The sequence below is a fragment of the Bubalus kerabau genome, chromosome 23 (genome assembly GCF_029407905.1).
Source record: "Bubalus kerabau isolate K-KA32 ecotype Philippines breed swamp buffalo chromosome 23, PCC_UOA_SB_1v2, whole genome shotgun sequence".
In the NCBI taxonomy this organism is placed as follows: Eukaryota; Metazoa; Chordata; class Mammalia; order Artiodactyla; family Bovidae; genus Bubalus; species Bubalus kerabau.
The window spans coordinates 36,526,994-36,549,791 of record NC_073646.1 but is presented as its reverse complement, the minus strand read 5'-3'; the positions used below and the strand labels follow the sequence as shown (position 1 = coordinate 36,549,791).

General features: G+C 53.2%; 2 protein-coding genes and 1 long non-coding RNA gene across 3 annotated transcripts; 1 reads left to right on the top strand and 2 right to left on the bottom strand.

The window, feature by feature from the left end:
- Positions 1-494: 494 nt before the first annotated feature.
- Positions 495-7,779, bottom strand: LOC129637797 (uncharacterized). The gene is made up of 3 exons (XR_008707574.1): positions 7,318-7,779; positions 1,374-1,475; positions 495-699 (listed from the first exon to the last, which is right to left on the bottom strand). It is a non-coding gene; the product is annotated as an uncharacterized LOC129637797 (long non-coding RNA).
- AP1S1 (adaptor related protein complex 1 subunit sigma 1) lies at positions 7,051-14,100 on the top strand. The gene is made up of 5 exons (XM_055562072.1): positions 7,051-7,188; positions 9,544-9,722; positions 10,551-10,659; positions 11,903-12,040; positions 13,315-14,100. The coding sequence occupies exons 1-5, from the start codon at positions 7,186-7,188 to the stop codon at positions 13,360-13,362; spliced, it is 477 nt and encodes a 158-aa protein (XP_055418047.1). The 5' UTR covers positions 7,051-7,185; the 3' UTR covers positions 13,363-14,100.
- A 1,396-nt stretch (positions 14,101-15,496) lies between these two features.
- VGF (VGF nerve growth factor inducible) lies at positions 15,497-18,083 on the bottom strand. Its single transcript, XM_055562071.1, has 2 exons — positions 17,894-18,083; positions 15,497-17,376 (listed from the first exon to the last, which is right to left on the bottom strand). The coding sequence occupies exon 2, from the start codon at positions 17,354-17,356 to the stop codon at positions 15,497-15,499; it is 1,860 nt and encodes a 619-aa protein (XP_055418046.1). The 5' UTR covers positions 17,357-17,376; positions 17,894-18,083.
- Between the last annotated feature and the right edge of the window lie 4,715 nt (positions 18,084-22,798).

The window sequence follows — 22,798 nt, the reverse complement described above, 5'->3', positions numbered from 1 at the left end:
ATCACTCGCCCCAGGCTACCAGGCATTACACTGTACCGCCCTCTCTGTGACACTGGTGAGCCCAGGTCACCCTGAACACACAGGAGGGCTCAAACGCAGCCAGGGTCAAGGCTGCTGCCCTCATGTGTCCATCACTAGGACATCCCGCCTGCACACCTGCGCCTTTCCAGCTTGAACACCAGCATCCTGAATGCAGCCTTTTGTCCCCTGGCCACCAGAGGGCGCTTTGACTCCAGTGGAAAGTGTCTGAAGCAAAGCAACTGAGGCTTTCACCATCATCTTGCCAAGTTTGAACTCCAATAAATTTAACACGTTTTTCTTTAAACGTGTCTGTATACTGGGGGCTATGAAGCACTTTTTTTGTGTGGAAAGCACTTTTAAAACTGAGCGTAAAGTGATGTTTCTTATTATCAAGTACAGGCATACCTTGGAGAGACACACCTTTGGTTCCAGAATCTCGAAAAAAGTGAGTCACACAGATTTTTCTGGTTTCCCAGTGCATGTAAAAGTTATATTTATACTGTGCTGAAGCCTATTAGGTGTGCAATAACATTATGTCTAAAAAAATGCATGGACTTTACATAATAAAGGACATCTTGCTGTCTGTGACAACACGGATGGCAGGAAGTTGAGGGTATTCTGCTAAGTAAAGTGAGTCAGAGAAAGACTAACACTGTATGGTTTCCTTGTTTGTGGAATCTAAAAAACAAAACCAAGAATAAATGAAAGGAAAGAAAACAAGACAACACTCACAGATACAGAATAGATTATCTGTTTATGAGAGGGGAAGGAATTCGGAGGGGAAAAAGATTTAAGGGGGTCAATTTTATGGTGGTGGGGCATTCACTAGACTTATTGTGGGGGTCCTCTGCAGTGAGTGCCAATATCAAATTATTATGTCATACACTTGAAACTAATATAATGTTGCACACCAATTCTACCTCAAAATAAATAATAAGAAACATGTATGGACTTTATAAATACTTTATTGCTAAGAAATACTAACCATCATAATTTTAATCTCTTTGCTGGTGGAAGGTCTTGCCTTGATGTTCATGGGTGCTAACTAGTCAGGGTGGTGGTTGCTAAAGGCTATGATGGCCATGACAATTTCTTAAAATAGGACAACAATGATCAACTGCATTGACTGACTCTTCCCTTCACGATTTCTCCGTAGCATGCTGTGCCGTTTGATAGCACTTTACTTATAGCAGAACTTCTTTCAAAATGAGAGGCAATGCCCTCTAACCTTGCCATAACTTTATCAACTAAGTTTATGTAATGCTCTCACTACTTTCTCGTCACTTCAGCCTTCTTCACAGCAACAGCACCAGGAGTAAATTCTATCTCAAGAAACTATTTTCTTTGCTCACCTGGAATAAAAGACTCTTCATCCACTAGTTTTATCTCGAGATTACAGGAATTCAGTCACATCTTCAGGCTCCACTTCTAGTTCTCTTCTTTTCCCACTGCATCTATAGTTACAACAGTAATGTCAAAGGTCACTGATCGCAGGTCACCATAACAAAGATCATAGCAATTTCAAAGTTTAAAATATTGTAAGAATTAGGAAAATGTGACACAGAGATGCGAAGTGAGCAAATTATTGTTGGAAAAATAGTGTTAATAGGCTTGTTCAATGTGGGGTTGCTAAAAACCTTTAACTCATTAAAAAAAAAACACACAACTCAGTATCTGTGAAGCACAATAAAACAAAGCATAATAAAATAAGGTCTGCCTGCTTCTACAGAGAACAGACACCAAAAAGCTGAAATGCTGTGGGTGGACTGTGTGCTCATTCACTCGTCATGTCTGATTCTTTGCAACCCCATGGACTGTAACCCACCAGGCTCCTCTGTCCGTGGAATTTTTCAGGCAAGAATACTGGAGCGAGTTGCCATTTCCTACTCCAGGGGATCTTCCCAATCCAGGGATGGAAGCTGAGTCTCTTGCATCTCCTGCATTGGCAGGCAGCTTCTTTCAACTGTGTCACCTGGGAAGTCACTGCAAAAATGGTTGAAAGGAACATTGTAGAAATAGTCACTGGGGTCTAGACTGGAGTGCCAAGGGTCATCAGGACTGGCTGCTTGGTTCAGACTTATAGGATGGATAAGAGGGATTTGGGTCTGTCGGGAGGGCATGGCAGGGCATTCCAGAAAACAATGTGAACAAAATCACAAAGAAAAATAAATAGTAGCAAGGCAGGTTCAAGTCACCGGAGAATGAAGTCCCAAGTCACCGGTGGTTTCCAGACTGCTGCCTCCCTCCTCTGATAACCTAGCCAGTGGATCCCCCTTTTTCATACACATTCTCTTAGTCTAACCAAGCAGTCTGATCTTTGTCCCTTGAACAGCCATGCTTTTGTTACCCTTCATGTCCAAGGCTTAGAGTCTGCAAAGTGAGAAAAAGGTAGCTGGAAAACCAAGAGATGGGATGGTTTCAGGGGAAGGGAGAAGGAAGGTACTCATTTGTGGCAAAGGAAGTTTGAGATGACAATGGAACTTTCCAGTCGGGGAATCCAGTACATTTATTCAGCCAGTGGCGGCACCTGCTGTGTGCCAGGCCCTGTGCTCAGCACAGGAGAAACAGAATATGAAGCCCTGGTGGTCCAGTGGCTAAGACTCCATACTCCTAATGCATGGAGTGGAACCGAGGTTCCGCCTCAGGTTAAGAAACTAGATCTCACCTGCCCCTACTAAAAATACTGCCTGCCATAACAAAGACCCAGTGCAGTCAAATAAACTATTTTTACAAGAAAAACAAAATGAAGACAGCTTGTCCTCCAGCAGGAATAATAGATACTGGATAGGTACTACTATTTAGAAATTAGAATTTAGCATATTTGGGGTGAGAAGTAAGATTTAAATATCTAGGACTTCCCTAGTGGTCCGGTAGTTAAGAGTCCACCAGCTGCCAATGCAGGGGACTCAGGTTAGATCCCTGATCTGGGAAGATCCCATGTGCTTTGAGACAACAGCCTGCACACCAAAATTACTGAGCACGAGCTCTAGAGTCTCTGAGCTACAACTACTGAAGCCTGAGGCCGCAACAAGAGAAACCACTGCAATGCGCACCACAACTAGAGAAAGCTCCAGCATAGACAAAAATAAATGAATAAGCTAAAATTAAAAAAAAATCTAGATGAGGTAACCATGCACACCAGTCATAACTGAAGTCAATCACCAAGCACTGTGAGAGGTGCTGTAAAGAAATAAAAGATGAGTAAGACACCATCCCACGAGGCGCTTCCAAACCAGCTGAACAGGTGGGGCCAACTCGCATGTGTGGCCAACGGAAGGTACAACCTGATTACCAAGTTTACCAATCAGAGTCCTGAGTTACTGGGGACTGAAACCAACCCTGGCTAAATGAAACACAAAAGGAAACTGGGGAGCTCAGGGAATTGTCCGGAGGGCCAGAGAACCAGCAGAAGGTCTCATGCTAGAGACAGTGGCCCAAATCACAGATCATGGGATGCCTACAGGGTACCCCTTGCTAGCACAGGATGCTGCCATTGGTGCCACTCCACCTGCGCCCTAGGCTTTGTCTTCTGACCCTCTGCCAGAATTCAGAGGTATTCAAGACCCTTCAGAATTCAAATTCAATACTTTGAATTCAGAATTCAAAATATTCAGGACCCTTACCTGTCCTCATTACCCCATCCCCACCTCATTCCCTCCTGGATCAAAGTCCAAGTTGGTGGATGGACTAGCCGAGTCCAGCAGACAGGCTCATGCTGTGGGCACAAAAAGCAGATTTAAATGCTACACTGAGAGGTTGTGCTATTTCCCCCTGGCATCATAATGTGAGGATTCCCAAACCCTAGGAAGGGGGTTTAGAGCCAGTGAAGTGAAAAAGAATGGCAAACATCTACCACACAAAGTATTCAGGACTATTAGGAACAGCACACGATAAGGTCCTAATTGCTTAGTTAAAAAAAGAAGAAGTTAAAAAAAACTCGAGATGACTCAAATGACATCATCAGAGAACAATGATTACTTACAGAATGAGCCAAAAATGGTTGCAGGGAGCATCATCATGAGAGGGAGAAAGACAGATCACAGACTCAGAAATGAAAGGCTTCAGGGGCCATCTGGGCCCCCCTTCCACCCACTGCAGGAACTGCTTCTACAACCAGATGAGGGAAGGCTCAGGGAGGTGTCAGCATGGGCTTTGCCAGATAACAATACAAACACCAATCGTACCTGTGAAGAAGAATCTCACCTCTTCTATTTTTCCATTTATACAAGTGGCACCACTAATCCTTCAGACTCATCTTTGATTCTTCTTCCTCCTCTACTTAGATGAGTTCGCAACTTCAATTGATTGGCCCATTACAGGTATCTCTCAAATTTGTCCAACTCCATGGGCTTCCCTCATAGCTCAGTTGGTAAAGGAGACCCTGGTTCTCAATCCCTGGGTTGGGAAGATCCGCTGGGGAAGGGATAGGCTCCCCACTCCAGTATTCTTGGGCTTCTCTTGTGGCTCAGCTGGTAAAGAATCTACCTGCAATGCGGGAGACCTGGGCTCAAACCCTGGGATGGGAAGATCCCCTGGAGAAGGGAAAGTATTCTGGCCTGGAGAATTCCATGGACTGTATAGGTTATGGGGTCCCAAAGAGTCAGACATGACTAAGTGACTTTCACTTTCACTTTTCATTTCATCTTTATGTCTAGATTCCCAAAACTGCCTCCTAGACTGGTGGTCCCCAACCTTTTGGGCACCAGGAGCTGGTTTCATGGAAGATAATTTTTCCACAGATGGCTAGGGGTGGTTTTGGGATGATTCATGCACATTATAATTACTGTGCACTTTATTTCAATTATTATTACATCAGCTCCACCTTAAGTCATCAGGCATTAGATCCTCGAGTTGGGGACCCCTGTCCCAGATGATCTTGCAGCCTTCCATTTGTTCTTTCAAATTGTCCCCATATTATGATAAGATTAACCTTCTGAAAATGTTTTCCACTAAGTTATTCACCAGCTTGGACAATCATAATGACTCCCAACTTCCCACTGCATCAAATCCAAACTTGCCTGCAGATACAAGTTTATTGGAGCCACTAACTGATAGATTATCTATGTATATCATTCACTAACAATGAAGAAACGTAGTCCAACATCTTCTAGCTAGTTTAAACCACTTAGGTCTGTGATTCTACATGAGCAAAACCCATATTTCTAACAATTCTCTCATGAATCTTATCTTCTCTGCAGCTAGGAACAGCATATCAAGATAAGGAATTCTAGAAAATGCCATCTTTTCAAGGAGTGTAGGTGCTTACATCTCTGGATCTTCCGCACTTCTTCGGGCTGTTGCCTAGATCTCTTCTTTGCCTCACTTCTCATTACTTCTTTATAAACAACCTTCTCCTCTCCCCCATGAGCACATTTTATTATTTTGCCTTCTGTCCTTCTTACACACTCTGATTCCTTCTTTTCACTCTGTAACAAAAGACTCTTTCTAACTCTAACAACTTACCTTATTGATATTATTTCTGACCTAAAAAAATAACACCAAGATAGTTCAGCCAACATTTATGCCATTGGCAAGCCTATGACATAGGCAGAGGAGAAAAGGACATGAAAAAGAAAGGATGAAGAAAAAGTACTAGAAGAAAGAAGTTGGGAAAAGCAAATAGTAGTAATTACTACTGATATTGCAATATCAACTGTTGACAATGTTTCAGATACTTTCTGCTACTGCTGCTGCTAAGTCACTTCAGTCGTGTCCGACTCTGTGTGACCCCATAGACAGCAGCCCACCAGGCTCCCCCGTCCCTGGGATTCTCCAGGCAAGAACACAGGAGTGGGTTGCCATTTCCTTCTCCAATGCATGAAAGTGAAAAAGTGAAAGTGAAGTCGCTCAGTCGTGTCCATCTTAGCGACCCCATGGACTGCAGCCTACCAGGCTCCTCCATACATGGGATTTGCCAGGCAAGAGTACTGGAGTGGGGTGCCATTGCCTTCTCCCTCAGATATCTTCTATCCAGCCTCAAATCAGACCTGCAAGGTTGGTATTGCTATCTTCATTTTTAAAATGAGGAAATGGAGGTTTAAATGACCCACCCAAGACTGTACATCAGGTAAGGGTCAGAGACCAGATTGCATTGCAGGTGAATTAAGCCCACCCTCTTGCAACTAAAGCATATGACCTCCATAAAAAAGAGTAAGAAGAAAAGAACACAAAGCGGAGACAGGTAGGGCCTTACCAACAATTTCTTCAAGTGCTACTCAAAAATAATAGCATCATTAGTTACCAACAATTGTCTAGAAATATACCATTAAGCTTTTGGCATGACAAACTTTAAGATTTCCTCTTATCCATTTATATGCAAAGTCCTTTAGCTAGTCCTTTAGCATACACTCACACTTGCAAATCCTCTCAAAAAACATGTATTGCAATTTACCTCCGTCTCATCTTTACACCCTTGTCTGGGTTACACCGTCCCTTTTTAGCTTTGACCCATGCTAACTTTTCAAGATTTTCTTTATTTCTTCCTCTTTCTTTCCTCTTAATCATGTTTCTCCTCTTCCTTACATCACTTTTCTATCAGCTTCTCCTCTTCTCTTTTTATTTCTTGTCTGCCTCATTACCTATACCTTTCTCTTACTTTGAGTGTTGTTGCATCCAGCAGGTTCTCAGTAGATATCTGTTTTGAGCTCCATACTTTTCTCATACCTGCCCCACCACCACCCTTTGTCTTTGCCTTCCTCGTCTTTCCTCCTTCTCTACAGATAGTTTCCACCCTGCTCCCTCTCAATCGCCCACACCCCTTCCATTAAATCACTCTACTTCCTCACAAACTCCAGGGGTCATCTTATCCACCTCTCACCCCTTTTCCCGCCTTTTCCCCCCTAGGTTCCAAAGCGCGAGGACCTCATTGTCCTCCTCCATCTTCCAACCAGCCCACAAGACAGCCTTGTTACCATGACGACAGGGCACGCAAAGCTGAAGTCGAAGACCTGGTTGCCATGGCCACCGCTTCTCCGCCTCCGGCCCCGCCCGCGCGCCTCGCAGCGTCGGCGCCTGCGCAGTACGCAGCACATAGGTCCCCGGCGCCCGGGCGGACGGGGCGGGGCTTCAAGCGAGAGGGAGGGAAGGAGGCGAAAGGGTAAGAAAGGGAGTGGAGTTGGCGCCTACGGTGGCCGAAGAGGGACGCGCAGGGCCGGAGGCTGCAGGATGGTAGGCAGTGTGAAGAGGGAGGGGAGGGGGGACCGAGGGGCGTGGGCTGCACCTGCAGGGGTCCTTGGGGGCTGCCCTCTGTGTGAGCCGCTCTTTTCCTTCCTCCAGTTCTCAGAGGCCCTCACTTACCTGGGCGTGTGGGCGAGCCGGCCTCGGAAGGAAGAGCAGCTGAAAATGGCTTTCGGGAGAAGCGGCGGGGAGTGGGCGCGTTTGTAGGGCCAGAGGGAGGTGACTAGGGGGCGGCGGGACCGTCCGGAGCCAGGGGGAGCGCGCGGGTCGCGATCTCAGGGGTCCGAATCACTGCCGCAGGGAACTCGCGCGAGGAACGGGGGCTCTGGGGCCTGTTGGAGGACGGAGGCGGCGGGGGTCGCCAGTCTCCGAGACCCTCCGTCCACGTGCAGCCCAGAGTGGAGCGGAGGCCGGCGGGGAGGGCGGTGTGTGGGAGGGGATCGTTCAGGGTGCGAGGAGTGGACGTCCTGCCTCGGTTTGTCGTCCTGCCCACCTGGAGGCGGGGATGAGGTGGGGGAAGACAGGTGGGCTCGAGTTTTGCTCTCTGGGACCCAGGCTTTGGCTTCCCGGCTCCGGTGCTCTTGGTTCTCCGCCCCCCTGCCCCATCCTTTTTCCGGAACGCAGGCCTTCCTTCTTCCTGCTCCCTGGCCCACCCTCCCATCCTAGCCTCCCTTGCACCACTCTTTTGCCCTCCGGCCACGCTAGCAGCGCTTCCCCTTCCCCGCTAGCAAAAAATACAGTTCTTTTGAATTCTGATCTGTAGCCGTCTAGACTAGTAGTGTTCCTCACACCCAGGACTCCAGCCCTGGTGGCATACACGGAGAGAAGAGCTACAGGGGGAGGGAGATCACTCCAGGATGTGGCCTGGAGCCCCCGCCCCCTGGAAATGGGAAACTGGGGGTGCACGGGGTAGTGAGAGCTCTGCACGTCTCCCCGCTCCAACTCCTTGAGCTTGTTCCAGGAACATTCCCTAGGCGAGCCACCCAGAATGGCTGTGTCCAAACTGAAGAACTGAAACGGAAATTGATCACCTGATACCTGGGGAGGTGTGGGCATGTTAGGGAGGCACCCTAAAAGGAAGAAAAAAAGGAATACCTCTGGCTATATGCCTGGATGGCTGAGTAGAGTGGAGGGTGGTGGAATCTAGGGGGTCCTGGTATCATGTTATGGACTTCCCTGGTAGCTCAGACGGCAAAGCATCTGTCTACAATGCAGGAAACTTGGGTTCGATCCCTGGGTCGGGAAGATTCCCTGGAGAAGGAAATGGCAACCCACTCCAGTACTCTTGCCTAGAAAATCCCATGGACGGAGGAGCCTGGTGTCCATGGGGTCGCAAAGAATCGGACACAACTGAGCGACTTCACTTGGTATCATGTGCTAACATAAAGGATACCGCTGGGCATAGGAATGGAGGGCAGTGTGTTGAGGACATTGGCTAGGGTGTATGGCTAGGATGGGGCAGAGGGCTGAAGGAGCTTCTTGGAAAGAAAATACCTGATTTTAGGATGGTGGTGGGTAGAAAGAGCAGGAAAGAAAGCAAGCATCTCTTTGCCATCAACTAAGGAGCTGCTCATCACTGTGCTAGCATTTTACCCACCTTTGGAAACCAGGTTTAGGAAACAGTAAGTCAGGGAATAATAATAATGTGTTCCAAGGTGTTATAGCGCTTACTTCATGCCAGGCGCTATTTCCTATGTCAGTTCCACCTAACAACTCTGTAAGGTAGGTACTTTTATTATTTCCATCTGACACACGGGGGAACTGAAGCCCAGAGAAATAAAGTAATGCCCAGGGCAAATTTCTCAACTAGTAGAGCCAGGATTCGAACCCACATGACAGACTCAGAAGCGCTGATGCTCCCTCCAAGAAAGGCACTTGCTAATGGGAATACCCAGTTGACCAGAAGGGCTGATGTTTTGAAGAAAGTAGGGTCTGTGAGGGAGAAGGCAATGGCACCCCCCTCCAGTACTCTTGCCTGGAAAATCCCATGGACCGAGGAGCCTGTTAGGCTGCAATCCATGGGGTTGCTAAGAGTCGGACACGACTGAGCGACTTCCCTTTCACTTTTCACTTTCATGCATTGGAGAAGGAAATGGCAACCCACTCCAGTGTTCTTGCCTGGAGAATCCCAGGGACGGGGGAGCCCGGTGGGCTGCTGTCTATGGGGTCACACAGAGTCGGACACGACTGAAGTGACTTAGCAGTAGCAGCAGCAGGGTCTGTGAGGAGAAAAGAGTTGAATGGGAGGAGTTTGGGACTGTGGTTTTGGAGGAAACAAGCTCAGAGAATCAAAGCTCTAAACCTTGGCTCTGACTCCTCCTTCCTCTCCCTACCCCCCACCCCCAGATGCGATTCATGCTGCTGTTCAGCCGGCAGGGGAAGCTGCGGCTGCAAAAATGGTACCTGGCCACCTCAGACAAGGAGCGGAAGAAGATGGTTCGGGAGCTTATGCAGGTGGTTCTGGCTCGCAAGCCCAAGATGTGCAGCTTCCTGGAGTGGAGGGACCTCAAAGTTGTCTACAAGAGGTGACTCCTTACCTACTTTCAGACCTGCCTGGATCCTGCCTGACTGGGGTGTGGGATGGGTTCACCTGGCTGGGAAATAGGCAGTCCCTTAGTCTGGCAGAGGTTCCCTGGTGGCTCAGACAGTAAAGAATCTGCCTGCAGTGCAGGAGACCTGGGTTCTATCCCTAGGTTGGGAAGATCCCTGGGAGAAGGGAATACTTATCTGCTCCAGTATTCTTGCCTGGAGAATCCCATGGAAAGAGGAGCCTGGCAAGCTACAGTCCAGAGAGTCGCTAACACTAACTAACTAGGTCTGGGAGAGCTGAGAGCTAAGGACATCTGGAAGGCAGTGATGAACTCCAGCCAGCCTTTACTTTCCAAATTCACCTTGAAGAGAGTCTTGTTCCCTCTTGGTTTTGCTCAAGCCTGGTGCCTACTTCACGCACCTACCTCTGTCCCAAAGGCCCGATCTTACCGATTGCACACATCCCTTGCAGCCTCACCGAACAGTCGTAGACCCTGGGCCACTTTCCCAATACACACACCCACAGACACACAAACCCTTTGTGGTTCCTTCTCTGAGCAGGTGAATTTGTTGGCTCAGGTTTTTGCTGAGTCAAACTGAATGGGTCAGAGGGAAAGAGCCTGTGTCTTTACCTGTGTTTATGAGAGGCACTAAGAGACACAGTGAGTTACTATTTGCTTACCCTGGAGCCACCCCACCTGTGTCCAGTAAGGACACAGATCAGGAATGGGGGAAATGGGAGGTTCGGGCACAGAATGCCTGGGTCCCGAAGCAGCCCCGGCAGCACTTCCAGCCATCCATCCCTCCTGTGTCCCCGTCCTCAGATACGCCAGCCTCTACTTCTGCTGTGCCATCGAGGGCCAAGACAATGAGCTCATCACACTGGAGCTGATCCACCGATACGTGGAGCTCCTGGACAAATACTTTGGCAGCGTAAGTCTCTCCACCCACCCCAGTTTCCGTGCCCGGCAATCCCCTTTTTCTACCAGATTCTGGGACCCTTCCAGTCTCTGTCCTGATTCAGGAAAGGGGAAGTTGGAACAGTGAGAACAGTAATTAATCTCCCTCTTTAAGCCTTAAGCCTATTAGCCATGCGTCTTAATCAGCCCCCCGAGGGAGAAGGGTAGGAACCAGAATCTGCCACTTAATCAATCCATCTAGAGCTCAGCTCAAACTTCCTACACAAGGACGGAGGCCATGTTCAGATAGTATCAGTGGTTCCTGACCTTGACTTTGCTTTGGAGACTTCTGGAGAGTTTTTTTTTAAACAATAGCGATGCCTGGGAATCACCCCCAGAGATTCTGAATGAACTGATCTGGGCTACAGCCTGGGCACTGGCAGTGAGCTCATATCTTAAATGGGGAATAGTAATAACTCCGTAATTTGTGTTTTACTTAACAGTTTACAAAGAGCTTTCAGGTTCTCCTGTTTGTTCCTCATTCCATGAGTAGGTGTTGGTGTCTCCATTTTTGGAAGAGAAAATGGACTCAAGAGAAGTTAAATGGCATGTACAGTTAGCTGGTTTCCTTCTAGGCTTTCCTGGCTCAGTGATAAAGAATCCGCCTGCCAATGCAAGAGACGTGGGTTCAATCCCTGGGTTGGAAAGATCCCTTGGAGAAGGAAATGGCAACCCACTCCAGTATTCTTGCTGGGGAAATCGCATGGACAGAGGAGCCTGGCGGGCTACAGTATATGGGGTCACAAAAGAGTCAGACACGAGTTAGCGACTAAAACAAGAGTTAGCTGGTTAGTGTCAGAGTGTGGCCTAGAATTGAAGTCATTTACTCTGTGATCCAGAGTCTCCTTCCCTGCCCTGTCACAGTACCTGGGGGTGCGGGGAGTGGGGTGGGGATGGGCGGGGAAGCTGACCCAGCCTCTGGTAGGATTTGTGTCATAGATTTAGGGGAGAAGGCAACAGGAGTCAGGGTCAAGGGTAGACTCGAGCAACTAATATCTCATGATCAGAGGAAGAGGCAAGAGAAGGAGAAGGAAAAGCCAAATCCAGGACGAAAGCCTAGGGGTCGGGAGGACATAGAGCTGGGGCAAGAACCCAAGGTGGAGAGTGGTCATGAAAGCCATGGAGCCAAGGTGGGGAAAGAGCTGGGGAGGCTGGGGTGCAGGCGAAGGGGAGAATGCACCTTGACCCTCATGTCTGCCTCCTCTCCTGCCCCCCAGGTTTGCGAGCTGGACATCATCTTCAATTTTGAGAAGGCCTACTTCATCTTGGATGAGTTTCTGATGGGGGGAGACGTCCAGGACACCTCCAAGAAGAGTGTGCTGAAGGCCATCGAGCAGGCGGACCTACTGCAGGAGGTACGGGTCCGGGACAGTGAGGAGGAGGAAGAGGACCGTGGCCGAGGGCACTCTCCCTACCCTGGAGCCCTCACCTGTGGACCCCAGCTGCCCCCTTCCCGCCGCTACCGAAACGGCCCCCCTCCCTGTGGCGTCTGGCCCCCACGCTGCCAGGTTGGCCAGCTGGCCCTCAAGCCCTGACTGCTCAGGGTAGGAGGTAGTGGGGGTGGCAGACAGCCCGCCTGGACCAAGTCTTCCCCCTCCTTCTCCTGAGACCCAGAGTGTCTCATCCCAGCCAGATCGCCTTTGTCCCACGCTTCTCTTGGCATTTAGTGTTGCCCGGAGAATTGGAGAAGGGGCACTCAATAGGTCATTCTTTTTCTTCCCTGGTGTCTTCCCTTTTTTTAAAACACACACACATACTCAAAGCCTCTGCTGCTGAGAAGCAGAATTTTGCCCTGGGGATTTGGGGGTTGGGGTTGAGGGCACCTGGTTGTTGATTCTCTCTTCTATCCAACACCCCCGCCCTCACCCCATTACTGCCTGCCCCCTCTCTGCTGTGCCACTGCTGAGCCTTGGTGCAAGGAGATGAGTCACCGGAACCTGCAGTGATGAGCAAGCCGGCCTGAGCTGGCTCTGAGGAGGGGGAGAGGGGAGGGGGGGCTTATCCGTGCAGCAGGAGAAAGGGTAAAATCCAACTTGCTACCTCACTGGTCTAGCTCCCCCATCTCACACACACACACACACACACACGTGCCCTGGCACTCGCACACCCACCCTGTTACTAGTGCTCTGCTCAGACCCTTATGACTCATCTCTCTGCAGTCTGGTCCACTTTCCTCAGGGACCCTTTGCCAACTTCTTAATGCCTCCCCCAACTCTGGAGAAAAAAAAAAAGGTCCCACCCAACCATCTGCCACCTCCAGCCCTGGGAAAGCAGGTTTCCCAGCTCCCAAGCCCCCATTTTACACCCTTCCCTTCAGCTAGTAAGGTCGAGCCCCCTGCTCACCAAGCTCCTGGCTTTGGGTTCTCTGGGTGGTGGTGGACTCAATCTGGTTGCCTCAGTTGGCTCTACAGGGTGGTCTCAGGAGGCTGGGGAGCTTCCCTAAAGGGTCCCCAGCCATTCCAGCCTTGGGCTTACTTGGGCTTCTCTCTCCCCTCTCCCCCGTGTCTCTGTGTCCGCCCCACCCCCCAATCCCGGTCTGCCCCTGTGATTGCTGCCCTCCCCGCCCCCCTCACCCTCACCCCGTCTCTCCTGGTGTCTCCCCATCACCCTCTGTCTGTCTCTGCCTTAGGAGGATGAGTCGCCACGCAGTGTGCTGGAGGAGATGGGTCTGGCATAGCCCTCACCCTGGGGCCGAGTGGAGATGTGGGGATCTGGTGGAGAGGTGGGGCATCGGTGGCCCTTTTCCTCTTGGTGGGACCCAGCTGCGCCTGCTCTGCCGCCTCACCTTTTTCTGCAGTGAGCTGTGGGCTCAGGACCCTCAAGCATTCCCTCCTTCCACCCCCTACCTCCTGTTTCCCCTTTTCTCACTGAAGGTTTTAAGGAGCTAGGAGGCAGGAAAATGTGACCAAGTCGGGGGTGCTATTTGGCTTTCATTCCCTGCCTTTGAAGAACCAGTGTCACCCCAAACTTCCCCCACCCTTATAACTGTAAATATATAAATATGTCAGGTTAAAGGGAAAAGGTTTTCAGGGCTCTTCTCTTCTCCCTGCCCCATAACCTACCTCCAGCCCTCCCCGCAGCCAGCCGGGGGCGGGCGGCCTCTCTGCCTGGGAGGGGGACTTCTGTGTCTCCAGAGGGAAGTCCTTTTCCCTCATCTGCCCCTCCCCTTCCTTCTTGGCTGCAGTGGGGCCTCTGTCCAGTGCCCGGGGAGGAACAGCATAGTTAATTTTTTTCTAACCTTGCTACTTTGAGGGAAGGGAGGGCTGGGGGGAGGGCAGGCTTTACGGAAGACTGGGCCCTGTCCCTCCTTCACTCTTCTTAAATTCTGGGTGAGGCAGGAGCTAAGGGGGTGGGGTGGGGAAAGTGTCTGATTCTTTTTCCTTCTCTCTGAAATAAAAGGAAAAGCATTTCTGGACTTTGGCTTGCTTAGGCTCTGTGAAGGAAGGCAGGGCTGCTGGAATCAGTGAGGACAGAAACAGAACCCTGCCCATTCCATTCCACTCTTCCCTGGAACTAGGATTGCCAGATTTAGGGCAAAAAAAAGAGGACGCCCAGTTCAACTTCTTATAATAATGAATAATGATTTTTTAGGATAAGTATGTCCTATGCAGGGCTTCCCTGTTGGCTCAGTGGTGAAGAATCCGCCTGCCAATGCAGGAGACTCAGGTTCAATCCCTGAGTCACGAAGATCCCCTGGAGAAGGGAATGGCTACCCACTCCAGTATTCTTGCCTGGGAAATCCCATGGACAGAGGATCCTGGCGGGCTACAGTCCACAGGTTTGCAAAAGAATTGGACACGACTGAGCATGCATGTATATGCTTAGAAAAGGTTTGACAAGCGGCTAAAACCAGGATGTTTCTTTAGCTGCCAACACCTCCCCATAGGAGGTGTTGATCATGTGAAGAAGATAGGACCAGGGAATTTAGGGAGCAGTTAAGGAAGGTAGGTGGGTAAGGTGGAGCAGGGGCCGTGGGGGGCCACCCATACTGCCTAAGTGGCCCTGAGATGGTTCAAAGAGCTTAACTAGGTGGCTCAGAGCTGCAGTTCCTTATTCACTCTGCATCTCTCTGCCCAGGGCCTGGGGTCTTGTGACTAATGGTCAAGCTGGCAGTGGAACTTAGCGCTTTCTAAAGGATGTGAACCCATTCTACCGCCGCCCCTCAAATATGGTTGAAAGAGGTTCTATCACTCAACCCTCGCTTTTGAGCAGGAGGTGGCTGGCGCTTCCCTCACCGCCCCTTGGGAAGGACCACACAGGCCCAAGGGGACGGGTGAATAACCGAGAACAAAGTCCTAATAAAATAGTCACTTTTATTTCTTAGCAAAACTATTTCCTCCGTGAGGGGTATTTACAACAGAGTAGGGAAAGAAGGGGTAAATTCACAGCGATCCAGAGAGGGCAGAGTGGCTCTTGGGAGGCCCAAAGGGCGGGAGACAAGACCTTTCACATAGTTAACTGGAAATGCTTTTTCCGGTTTCAGATCGGGACATCCCGAGAGAGGGACTAGGTGGGGACTGGGTCCCGCATGGGGAGTCGGGGGGGTGGCGGGCAGGGACTCGCACAAACTACCCGTCCGCCCGTGTTGGCCCCGAGATCCCCGCGAGTGAGTTTGAGGATTTCGGGCTTCCCACCAGCGAAGTCTTGACGGGTCTGTGCGCAGCGCGGGGGCGGGGCGGCCCGCGGGCAGAAGGGGGGCGGGGGCGGGGCTGAGTGGCGGCCGAGGGCGGGGTCGGGCGCATGCAAACACCAAGGGGTAAAGGAGCGACACGGAGGGGGGCGCGCGGGGGCGGGGCCGGGGCCGGGGCGTGTCACGGGCGCCGGAGCAGCACGTGCTCGATGTAATTCTCCAGCTCCTCCTGCTCCTGCAGCCGGCGCTCCTCGGCCTCCGCCTCCTCCTGCGCACGCCGCGCCTGGGCCTCCCGATCGAGATAGTGGCGCGAAGGCGGCAGGGCGTGGTGGTAGTGGCGGCGGCGCGAGGCGGCTGGCGGCTGCAGCGTCCGCGGCCGGATGTAGTTGGGGAAAGGGTGATAGGGCCCAGGGGAAAACACCTCGTCCTCCTCCCGATCCCACGGCGGAAGCACCTCGTTCCAGTCGGGCAGCTCTTCCCGGGCGGGGGCGGGGGCGGGGGGCGGGGGCTGCGGGGAGCGGGCGTGAGTCGGGGCCGGTGCGGCCCGGGGGGGCGGCACAGGCTCGGGAGGGGCGTTCTTCTTCCGCTTCCGCTTCTCTTCCACCTCCTCGATGATGCTGACCACGTCGTCCGCGGGCAGGTGGAGTTTGGTGGACAGCTCAATGAGGCTATCGATCGTCTGCGGGTCCATCTCTTCGTCGTCGTCCTCGTCCTCCGCCCCGCCCTCCTCTGCCCCCTCGGCCTCTTTGCGGCGGTGGCCGGGCGTCTCCTCCTGGGAGCGCTTGTCTTCGGCTCCGGCTTCGCCGTCCTCCTCCTCGGCGAACAGGAGCGCGTTCTGTCGCGCCCTCTCCGCCTCCTCCGCCTCCGCCTCCGCCTCCGCCGCCTCCTCATCCTCCTCCCCCACCCTCTCCTCCCCGCCGCGTCTCTCCTGCTCCGCCTCCTCCTGCTGCCTCGCTGTCTCTCGCCCGCCCCCCTCCTCCTCTTGCAGCCCCCGACCCCCCAGGCCGCGCTGCCGAGCCCCGCCCTGCAGCAAATACTGGAGCAGCAGGTCAGAGGCGAGGTCGGCCAGCCGCTCTTCCTGCGCCGCCGCCTGCCGGGTGGCCTCCGCCTGCCGCCTCCCGGCTTCTACCTGCGCCAGCCCTTGCTGTAGAAGGCGCTCCCCCGCCTCAGTGCCGCCCAGGAGGGAGGTCTCCGGCCGGCGCGCCTTGGGAAAGGGAGCAGCCAGGCCTTGGTACGCCTTGGACAAGGGTGCCAATGCCTCACCTAGGTGTGTTTTGGGGGAGGACCCTCCTTCCCCGAACTGGTGGACTTCGGGAAGGGGTCCGCTCTCTGGCACACGCGCCTGGAATTGCGGGGGAGCAGGGGGCGGCAGGGGCGCGCGCTCCGGGACGCGCGCCTGGAACTCTCCCCAGGAAGCGCGCCACACACGCTCCGGCCCGGGGCTCTCCAGGTTGACTCGGGTCAGCGTGTGCGTGCGGGTTTCCGTCTCTGCTGCTGCCGTCTCTTGCTGACGTTTGGCGCTGCTCGGACTGAAATCTCTCAGTTCCTGAAGCAGGGAAGCTAGCGCCTCGAGCTCCTCCGAGGGATCGGGCGCCTCGGCACCATTCTCCTGAGTCTGAGGACGAGGAGGGGCCGCGGGCGCCTGGGTCTCTGGCGCTGGGAGACTGTGGGTCTGGCTGCGCACGGTCTCGGTCAGCAGAGATTCTGCTGTTTCTTCCTCTGGCCGCTGCTGGGAGCCGCCGGGCGCCGGGGGCGAGGCCGGGCGGTCGAGCGCCTGCAGCAGCACCGCGGCCAGCGCCCGGGGATCCACGCCCTGGAAAAGCTCTCCCTCGTCCTGCGGCTCTGAATTTCGAGCGGCTCGGACCTCTAGGGCGCTAACATCCTTCGGCCCGAGCACTGCGTCCCCAGCTACCGGCTCTTTATGCTCAGAGCTGGGAGGAGGTGGCTGAGCCTCAGGGTAACCGGGGGGCGCTGCTCCCAACCCCTTGATCAGTAGAAGCAGGCAGAAGAGGACAGTAGCCGGCAACCTGAGCGATTTCATGACCGAAGGACTGCCGGAGACTGTGGGAAAAAAAAAAAAAATAGAAGGGACCAAAGAAAGAGAGGGTTTCTGTAAGAATTTTTCCGCTCTCTGATTTTATATCCCCTTCCCCCATATTTAATCAGGAAATCGGGGGCTTCCCTTGTCTCCCTGACCTTACCCAGAAAAGGGACGTTTAGGAGCAAAGGAGGACGATGTTGTGCCGATCTCTGGAATCGTGTAAATGGGGAAACGCCTGCAACCCTTGCTCCCCCAGTGCCTCCTCGCCCCCTTCCCTGAGCCATCTCACTGCCAGCGCCCACATACTAAGCAGCAAGGATGCAGGGGGGAAAAAATCTGCTCCCTCCCCGCAGGACTCCCCGGATGGTGCGTGGGCGACTTCAGCAGCAAGAGAAAAGCGGCGACTCCCCCATTTACAGGGACCCTTCCCGGGGGCTCCCCGCTGTGTTTTCAACACTCCCATCTGTGGGGAGAGAGAACCCTCCCTTCACGCCCACGACTGCAGAGGGTTTGAGGGACGGACAGCAGAGTATTTACCAGCTGGTGCCACGACGCGGGAGGTGGAGAAGAGGGTCGGGGCGGGGTGGGGACAGGGGAAGATCGGGATGCGTCCGCCTCGGCTCCGAGCGGTGGCTAGGATACGAGCGATGGTCGAGGTCTGGCGTCCAGTGCGCTGGGCTCAGCTGGGTCCGCGCGGCTCCGGGAGACTCGCTCGCTCAAGCTTCAGCACGCTGGACAGCGCCCGCGCCGCCACCGCCTTATAAAGAGGAGCGCGCGGGGTCACGTGGGAATCGCCCCGCCCCATTGACGTCAATGTTCATTCATGGGGAAGCGGGCGGGCGCCTAGAGGCGGGAGGACGCCCAACGATTGGAGGATGCGTGCCTCTCGCGGCCCGCGCCTGCGCGCCGCGGGCCTCGGTTGGAGGGGCGTGCGCTAGCCTAGCACCGGGGAAATGAATGAATGAAGGAATGAATGAATGAAATGCTGAGGCGGGCGGGGCAGGGGGCTATGAATGAATGAAGGAGGGACGAGGAGAAAAGGATGAATGAATGAATGGAAGAATGAATGGAAGGGTGAATGCAGAGCCGCTGCAAGGCGGGAGGGTGGGTTACAGAGCAACCTGCAGCGGCGGGAACCCGGCGAGTGGAATAGGGTGGGGGCACTCTCAGCGTCTGACTGGGCCCCAGTAGGAGATCCATACTGGGAAGGGGGAAGATAAGACTCCAGAACTGAGGAGGGAGCCAGACTCCCCGTCTCCTGACTGCAGGGTCCATGGGAAACACGCCCAAGGACGGCGTGAACCTGAAGAGAAGGGATGGTTCTGCGCGCCTGCGGGCGCTGTCCGCGGACCTGCGGTGCGGGGTGCGTGCCCTGGGCTGGGGCACATGGGTGGATCTTGCGGTTTGAATGATCTGGACGCAAAGGATCCGAGTTGGAACAGACAGGGGAAAGACTGAGGATATGTGTGCCTCTGTGTCGTGTCTGTCCGTGGTCGGTGCGTGTCTGGAGAAAAAGGTGTGTCTGCCCTTCTGTCCAGTTGACTCTGTAGCGTGTGTTGGCGCCCCCGCAGTGCCCTTTTTCAGACCACCTCTCCTCACCACCTTCTTGCTTCTTCCCCTCCCGCTGCTACCCACCAAAGGACATTTGGAGGACGAGAGCAGACCTGGTGGGGAGGGGGTTGTGCAGGTGGGGGGGGGGTGACTCAGTTCAATCTCTCTTCGTTGCTTAAAGGGAAGATTTGAACGCGATGCGGGTGGGGGGTGGAGGGTGGGAGTGCAACGTCAGAGATCACCCCTCTCTGCCACCAGACCCCTTGTCCGAATCTCCTGTCAGAGGGGTTGGGGTTGGGGCTGGGGGGCTTGGATAGTTAGAGATTCGGGGAGTGGGGGACGGTGGGGGGCGATGACGCACAGATTGCGCAAAGAGAATCCATCAGCGAGCCGGGTCCAGTGAAGGGAGACCAGCCGTAGGCGGGGGTGCGGGGAGGGGGGGGGGACGGAAATGAGGAGGGGGCAGGGAAAGGGGAGGAGGCGAGGGGAGCAGCCACTGCAGGAATGAAGGGGAGGGAGGGGAGCTGGAGGGGGCTGCGGTGCAGGCAGAGAGCTGTGCGGGGGTGTGGGCAGGGAGAGCGGGGAGTGGAATGACACATGCCAGACACACAAGAACTGCGGACACAGGGCTGCCCATGGGCACATACAGGGCACCCTCGCCCTAAGACTCTGGAAACCAGGATTGGGGCTGCCTGCCAGGAGCTCAGAGACTCTTTCAGAGCTAGTCCTCACCCCCTTCCTCATCTTCCTAGTATTGACCCTCATCCTCTCCTCTCTCTCTCTCTCTCTCTCTCTCACACACACACACACACACACTCACGTGCTTTCCCTCTATAGCCAGCAGTGGCTTCTCGGGTCCATCACTGGCTCCACTTTCCCAGAAGAAAGCCCATCAGCTCTGCGGGGAAAAAGGTGGGGAGGAGTAGAGATAGAGGAAAGAGAAGAGATGGGGGCAGGAGAGGGAGGCAGGGAGGCAGGCATCTGGAACAGGTAGAAGGATCAGGCTAAAGAAAAAAAAAGAAAGGAGAACCAAGGTGACTGTGAAGATGCCAAAGAAAGGAGGGAGAGGAGGGGGCAGCAGACCTGAGACTGGGCTTCATCCCCCTCCCCCCAAACTACCTAGGGCCTCCCCCTACCCCTATGGGTTCCCCTTATTCCTCTTCCTCTTCATCCCACCTCCCCTTTATCCTCCCTGCCTGGTTACTTAGAGCAGTGGAATGGGGAGGGGGGGGGTCACGTTACCTTCTTGAGGAGGATGAATCAGAGAGAGATGGCTCAGACATCTGGTGGGGGGAGGGGAAGCCATCCAAGAGAGAAGGAAAGAGGGAGGGAGGCAAGGGGGACAGAGCGAGAAGCTGATGGGGCTAAGAGACCAAGTATGAGATGAAGGAGACAGGCATCTAGAGAAACTGTGTTCCCGCAGGCTTGTGTATGTGCATGTACATATGTATGCATTGTGTTTGTGTGTATAGAGATTAATGAAACAGGGGTGGAAAGAAAGGGAATGGGGAGGCCAATTATGCGTTTAATCAGATAGAGAATGGATAGGCATGGGAACGTTCCAATTTAAATACGTAAATTTTCTCTTTCAATCTGTGGGGCTGTGTTTTTGCCTGTTTCCAGGTGTCTGTGTGTGACTATTAGTGTTTGTGGGTCCTGATTCCTCTGAGTGCCTGTATACCTGTGCGGTTGGGAGTCTGAGTGCATCCACTCTGGGCATCTGCTGGTGTCTGAAAAGCATCAACTGGCTTGATGCATCAACAATGTATGTGTACCCCTGTGTCTGTGCATTTCTCTGGATCCTTCCGTGCTTATTGATATATGTTGTTCTGTGACTTCCACATGCCTTTGATCTGTCCTACCCCTCCCCCACATTTACCTTCATCTCTAAATTTCTGTGCAGGAAAGTCTCAGTGTGCTAGCCACTCTTCTGCAGCCCCCAAGCTCAAGCTCCCCCCCCTTTTTTTTTTTGCGTGTTCCCTCCTTCTTTCATTCTTCTCTAACCTTTTCTTCCTCCACTCAGCCCAGAAGTCCAGGGGAGCTTCAGTCATTATGGCATGGGGGAGGGGACAATGAGGGAGAAGCCAAGGCAACAGTGTTGGTGATTCCACCATCTAGAATATGTCTGCATGGGCTCTGAATCTCTGGGTCTGATTGTGCCTCTCTCCATCCCAGTTCCCTGCCTGGGGTCAGTTCATTCACACGCACCCTACCTCGCAAAGACGTGCTGTGCCTTTCACATCCTACCGCCTCTAGGGGGGCTTCTGGAAAAGAGCTGGACTAGGGACAGGTTCCTGGAATTGGAGAGAGGAGGGAGATGGCAGGAAAGAAGGAGCAATGAGAGAGACAGAGCTGGAAAAGGCAAAGCTGAGACGGGGAGTAGGAGGAGATGCCTGTTTGCTCTGAGATACTTGTACAAATCCATCTCTTGGTCTTTGTTTCTGAATCTCTCATACTCTCCAGGAGGGTGCTAAGAGAAGATGGGGTCCAACCAAGTAGAGATCCAAGCTGAAGGTTTGGAAAACCAAGGAAGAGGGACAGAGCACTGGGTCTTTTCCCTGAGAAGGTTTGGGAAAGAAGAGGGTAGGGGGTTGGGTCCCCCTCCCCACAGTGCAGCTCACTCCCCTCTCTTCTTCCCTTCCCCCCAACCGGTGACTCACCTCTGCAGCCTTTAATGCGTCATCGATGGTGGGGGGTGGGGGACCGGCAGGGAGGGGCACTTTATGAGGGAGGCTGGGGTCTTCACTTTGAATGGAAAGAAGGTGCTTTAGAACCCCCTGGAAATGACCCCATTAGAATGCATCATTGCCTATCCCCTGCCCACCCCAGTTCAGGAGGGTTTGGAGTCCTGGGAAGGGGACTGAAAGAGGGCTAGGGGCTACAGGTGGGTCTGGGAAGGATGAGTAATAGGAAGGGGGTCCTCACCCTGATTTTTAATCCCAGGGTCCTATTACCTCATACCCCCACCCACTCCTGGGTGGGGGAGGGGAGACCCAGCAAGACGGAGGAGGGCAAAGCCGCAGAGATGAGTCACCAAGACAGGAAAAGAGAGAGAGCAAAAGAGACAGAGATGAGGAGAGACACAAAGAGAGACAGCTACTGGAAAGACTGAGAAAGGAAGACACACACACACACCATCACACCATCACATCATCACACCATGAAGATGGTATCCACAAACTAACAAGAGAAAGGAGACTGTATTTCCATAATCCTGAGCCAGACTTCTCCAACATCCACTTGACACACACACCACTATCATTCACAGTTGCACTGATATCCTGAGACACACCCTCTTACACAAACACAATGTCACACCTAGTCTAGCAGAGTCACCCAGACACATGTTGAAGATGTAACCAAGACAGTGGAATGGAGGTTCAGGTTGAGAGCCCTCGATGTCTTTTACACGGGATGATGGGAGGGGGTAAAAGCGCTAAAGGGATATAACTTCAAAAATCCAAGGCTCACAGGCTATGCCTTGCACACGCAACAATAAAGAGTCCCCCACCTCCCCATGCCCACATACATGGTAACCTATCAAGAATCCTCCTTATCAAGAAGCCACTTGAAGTGCCTGGTTGTGGGGTACGCCAGGCGCGTAGCCCCGAATACATCCCACCCAGACACCCCCTGACTCGTACACACATGTACAGAAACACAGACACACAAAGACGCCCATGGACACACTCACACGGACGGAAACCACCTTGCGCTGCCTCGCCCGCGTCCGCGCAGGTCCTGGCGCCCCCGCGTGGTACTTTTCGGGATCGCAGTCCCCGCCGCTCCGGAGCTCGGCTCCCGCGGGGCGGCGCCCAGGCTCCCTCCACCTCTTGCCCCTCCGGTGCGGTGCCCACCCAGGAACGGGGAGAAGGGGAGCGCACTGGCCAC